This window comes from Tasmannia lanceolata, unplaced genomic scaffold (assembly GCF_043159265.1).
Source record: "Tasmannia lanceolata isolate RefF3 unplaced genomic scaffold, GAP_Taslan_0.1 ptg000006l, whole genome shotgun sequence".
Taxonomy (NCBI): Eukaryota; Viridiplantae; Streptophyta; class Magnoliopsida; order Canellales; family Winteraceae; genus Tasmannia; species Tasmannia lanceolata.
The window spans coordinates 44,972,274-44,977,840 of NW_027518683.1; the positions used below are offsets into that span (position 1 = coordinate 44,972,274).

The 5,567-nt window shown below is 42.7% G+C and overlaps 1 protein-coding gene across 1 annotated transcript; it reads right to left on the reverse strand.

Annotated features, from left to right (window-relative positions):
* Positions 1 to 271: 271 nt before the first annotated feature.
* LOC143879075 (uncharacterized) lies at positions 272 to 3,422 on the reverse strand. Its single transcript, XM_077381267.1, has 4 exons — positions 2,790 to 3,422; positions 1,251 to 2,651; positions 504 to 1,094; positions 272 to 280 (listed from the first exon to the last, which is right to left on the reverse strand). Exons 1-4 carry the CDS (start codon positions 3,420 to 3,422, stop codon positions 272 to 274), a joined length of 2,634 nt encoding a protein of 877 aa, XP_077237382.1.
* Positions 3,423 to 5,567: the final 2,145 nt, after the last annotated feature.

Consider the following 5,567-nt stretch of genomic DNA (forward strand, 5'->3'; position numbering starts at 1 on the left):
TGATCAGGTTTAGAAGCAGAATCAGTAGAAGAGACAAGTACAGGAATGTAAGCAAAAGAATCTTTTATTTCATCAGAATGAATGATTACATCAGATGACTCGCCCACATCAGGCGTTACAGACTCTGAAACAGAATGAAAAAATAAGTCGACATCAGTATCGACGCAATGGGAAATATGTACAGACAAAGAATCAATGAAGTTGTCCTCTAATTCAGACTTGATACCACCAAGGACAGACTCGTCACCCACTCCAGGAGTAGAACCGACCTCTATAGTACCTGCATCAAAAGAAAAGTTAGAAATGACAGACTTTGGGACGGACTTAGAAACTGACACAAATTTTGAAACGACTGACTCTTTTGAAGGGACTGGACTATACTGAAAGAATACTTGGGGTATAACCTGTGAGGTCCAGTTATCCAGAGGTCCCTCAGCTGGGGTGATGGAGCTTCTTGGGTTTATGAAGGGTGCGTCTCTTCCAATCATTGCCACAACCGATACCTCAACCTGAAACAAAGAGTCTAGGGATTCTGATTCAAAATTTTCAACCCAATCCGAGTCTTGCTTTTCTAATTCAGCTGTCTCTGCAGTTTGCTCAAAGAAAAAGTTCTTCGGCAATTCATCAGCAAAGAAAATCTCTAGACCTGGCAGCTTCTTCCCAGTCTCATCATACCACGGCTCAGGAAAACCGTAAAACGGACAATCGGCCCCTTCCTTTCTGAATCTACCATTCATAATCATGCTGAACGGTCCCATTGGAAACTCAAAACCCCAGCGGCGGCATGTAGCCCATCTCAATATGTAAACCTTCATTTCTTGGACTTCCTTTCGGGTAGGCTGATACCCTAACCCGAATAATCCATTCATCGCCTTCATTAATGGCCATTCAGTCAAGCCTTGCAGGTTTCTTCCTAGGCCAGCTCCCGGAATATAACCAAACCGTCGCATCATCCTTGCGACACTAACATTGGTACTTGTTAAGAACATGATCTCCTCATTCATGGCCTCTCCCATAGTAATAGTAGAGACCTCTAATGAGAATCCTGTCAAGCTGACATCCTTGGCACTTTCATCAACTGATTCAGCAGTTATCTGCCCAATTTTAGGCTCTGGATCTCCCCGTACTGTAATCACCCTGTTATTCCGGACGAATTTCAATTTTTGGTGCAGCGTCGAAGGAATAACTCCGACCTTATGCAGCCAAGGTCGGCCCAGGAGAAGAAAGAAAGAGGTCTTGATATCGAGCACTTGGAATTCGACTTCAAAAGTCTCTCCTCCAATTTCGATCTCAGTGGCCAATATCCCGATCACATCCCTTCTAGTGCCGTCGTACGCCAATATACCTTGCTCAGATGGTATGAAATCTGTTGGTTCAAACCCTAGGGTAGTGGCAGTACTTAATGGGCGAACGTTCAAAGCTGACCCATTATCAATCAAGACTTCCGGCACTCTCTTTTTATTGCAGATTATGGTTATTCGGAGAGGGCGAACATGGTCTCTTCCTTCTGGAGGCAGGTCCTCATCTGTAAAAGACAGATCCCGGGAAGCTCTTGTCGCGGCCACTAAACTGACCAGTTCATCAGGAGTAATCTCAACTAATACTTGGGACGAATTCAGCTCACGAAGCACAACCTGTCTGTGCTTTGGCGACGCCATCAGTAAACCCCAAATGGACACATTGGCTTGTGTCATTTTCAGCTGCTTCAGCAAATTGTCCTCCTCATCATCTAAACTCTGTTTCTGCTTTTGATTCTGATGGTCAACCCCTCTTGCAACCTCAGCGGGATTCTCAACTCTGAGCTCAGCTGGCTTGAAGACTCGTCCACCACGTGTGACGTGACGGAGCTCATCGCACTGGTCATTCAAGAGCGACAAATCCTCGTCCTCTAATCTTAGAACATAAGGGACTTCTTCGCTGCTCTCTCCCTCTTCAAATTTGAGGACATATGAACATTCGGCAGATTCTGCAGATCCCCCATCTCGAGCAGACAGTACATAAGGCTTCTCATTTTCTGTATCACTGTCTCCATCTTCCCATCTCAGAACATACGGCTCCCCAGAGATTACTGCGCAAATACGGGAATGGTCCAAAACAACTTCCTCTGTAAGGATTGCATAAACATTTGGTGGGGGAGTTGCATGTGTCGGCAAAGGATTGCGAGTGACGTTAGGAGCTTCAACAGAAATTTTCTTTGCCTCAATCATGTCTTGGATCTTATGTTTCAAGGCCATACATCGATCAGTCAGATGTCCGACACCCTGATGGTACTCGCAATAGTAATCTTTCCTCCAATACCTCGGGAGAGGATTCGGAGCCTCCCTAGGTTCTAGCAACTCAATTTTCTTATCCCTCAACAGCTTCTTCAATGCCACTGACAAGGAATATGGCAAAGGGTCAAATCGTCTTGGCTCTTTTCTCTCAGGGCGACCTTCACCAAAATTTACTCTCCGCGCTGGCGGAGCAGTATTCATACTATGAACCTCCTTAGGTGCAACCATAGGTCTTTTTCCTTCTCTTGAATCAGAAGGAACTCTTGATCTCAAACCCTTAGACAATGCATCTTCTATTTGGGTTCCCGTCTTGATGAGATGATTGAAATCAAGAAAGTACTGGATGGCCATGTGGTGGTAGTATTGTGGAGACAAATTCTTCACAACAATTTTGATTTGCTCCTCATCTGGCAGACGATGAGTCATCTGCGCGGCTTTCCTTCTCCATCTGCGGATGAAGGAAGTGAAGGTTTCATTGTGGCCCTGCTTTAAAGCTTTCAAATCTCTTTTAGTTACGTCGATCCCCTCCTCCATGGAGAACTGCTCGACGAATCTATTGGCGATGTCTTCTAGGGTTCGGATCTCTTCAGATTTCAGGCTCAGAAACCACTTCTTAGCCACTCCGACTAAAGATCGAGGAAACAAGAGAGCAACCTGCTCTGGAGATAGACCATGCTGCTGCAGAAGCGGAAGCACTGACATCAAATGACTTCTAGGGCACCCTGTCCCGTCATATCTATCCATGTCCGGAACTTTGAATCTAGGAGGCAGTGTGACTCCTGGATAGATCATAAAATCGGCCATATTCAGCTTTTTCGGGCCTTGGAATTTTATGTTTTCCATCTCCTGGGCCAGCTTGTCTATTCTGTCTGCCATCGCTCTACCCTCATTGTCTCTCTCCAGATGAGGGAGACAATTATGTTCTGCATACTGCTCATCTTCGATATCGTCCTCGACATTCAAAACCGCGGGCCTGGCCATTGGAGGAGGAGGAGGTATAACAGAAGGGTGTTGGGCTACATGCTCTCTGGAAGTAGAACTTCTATCAGCTTTCATGCGAGCAATCTGTTCATTGATGGTGCCCAATTGCGCTAGGATAACTTTCATCATTTCATTGGTGTCCATACCATTTTGCCCATTCTCTGCCATTGTTTCAGGGGTTGGTTGGACTGGTGAAAGTATTTCTTGAAAATTCAAGGAAGGTGATACAGGAGAAGTAAAAGAAAAAGGTGACAAGGATTGTCGGCTCAGCCTGGAATCAGATGTCTGACGGGACCAGGTTGGTTTTGAAACGAGGATTTTCTTAGGAGCAATGGTTGCTCAATCAAGAATCCTGATATGGAAATATAAACACTAGATTAAAATTTTGATAATCGAGATAAACTATTTTGATCAAACAATGACAAAAGAAACAAAAACACACTTTCATTAATAAGATTCAAATTGTGATTACAACGAATGAAAAATATTAATCTCTAATCACAACTGGATAAACAGACTGACAATAATGGGAAATGCAGAAATCAGAATAACAAAACACGATATGGATCTTCAAGGCTCCTCAATCCGAGCTCTCCGGCTTACAGGCTCTTCCAATATTTCTCCATGTCGGAATTTGCGAGATAAACCTAACCTCCTTTCTATATTTTTGTTTCCCCAAGCAGCCACAATGGAGCGGATGAGGTCAGGAGTGAGATCTTCACAAAGAGGAGGGACTATGATTCCGGGAGGACATGGAATTCCCGTAATCTGATGGAGAATTCGCATGGGTGCATAAAAAGAAGATTTCTCGATACCCATGAGGTAAACAAATGAATGCGGGTAAGTGCTAGTAAAAACATGGAAACATGAATGACTTACCCAACGAAACTGGCTCTCCTTTACATGTTGTAACCAATTGTGCCATTCATCAATAGACTGAGGTTGATTGGCTATTGGTTTCCATGTACAGAAATTCTTCAAGATATGCGGATTTTGACTTTGTCGCTGAAGAATTTGAAATTTTTCACCAAGCCAGACATACAACAGCTTCACACACCCACAGAAATTGTCTTTGATTTCTCGGGAAGCAATAAGATCTAATCCCAAGAAGGTCTCTGCTAACATGGTAGGAATGGGATTCCTCCCTTTGTTAATTTGGTCTACCACGGTTAACAAGGTTAACGGAGCAACACGAGGGTTTTTCCGAATGACATATCGTGCAAAGACACTAAAAATCAAAGCATTGCGCCGACAACTCTGAAAACGAGAGTTAGTAGGATCGATGTTTTCAGAAAAAAGGGTGATGAGATTTTGAACTTGCACACACGTATCCGTTAAGCATGAAAGTGCATCAACGGTTTGATTTTTGAATAGCTTGCAAAAAATGGAATGAGAGGAATCTATGTTCGAAGATTGTATCCACAGTCCGTCTGTTGGGAGCTCTAATAAAGCACACCAATCCTCGAATATAGGACAAAGCTCGAAAGATCCAAATCAAAAAACATGAAGATTAGGATCCCAGAATCTAACGGCTGCTTGGAGAAACTTCCAATTTATATCAGACACACTCAAATGATTGAAAGTACAGATGAACCGATCAGCCATACTCCTTTCCAAAGATTCTCGCGGAAGAGCCTTAATTGTCTCGTTTATCCAGCCTTTCAACACATTATTCGCCATAATTTTAACCTAAACACAAATAATAGAATGGGATAATTAAGGAATGGAGAATAACTTGGAATAAACAAAGAATAAGGATGAACTTAACCATTAATCACAAGAAGGATATAATTGGCGACATCAAATGTTCCATTGATGATCAAAGATGATCAGAAACTCAGGGAAGAGACCACAGTTATAAAATGACAAAAGTAGATCATAGACCGGATCTAAATCTGAAAGATGGACGACAAAAATGTATGATCAAGAAGATCAATAATGATAGACTATGGTCATAGAGATAGCAGACAAGCTATCGACCATATCTGAGACAGGACGAACAATAATTTGAGTAATACAACAAAAGAATGGATAAATGAGGTTTGAATTGGAAGGATGAAAACAGGTAATATTTATCATCATTGGGTCAAGGAATAAACCATAGCTATGAGTGTGACAAGTAGAAGCCACTAGCTAGGTTTAGATCTGAGAGATGAATATATACGACTGATTGATTCAAGCTAGGAATCTCTACTAGAAAGTAGGTCCTGATCTTATAATCAAAAGATATATGGACAAAAATCTCAATGAATGGAGCAAAAGATAGGCCACGACCATGAGAAGGCAAGTAAAAGCCACTGGTCGGGTCTAGAT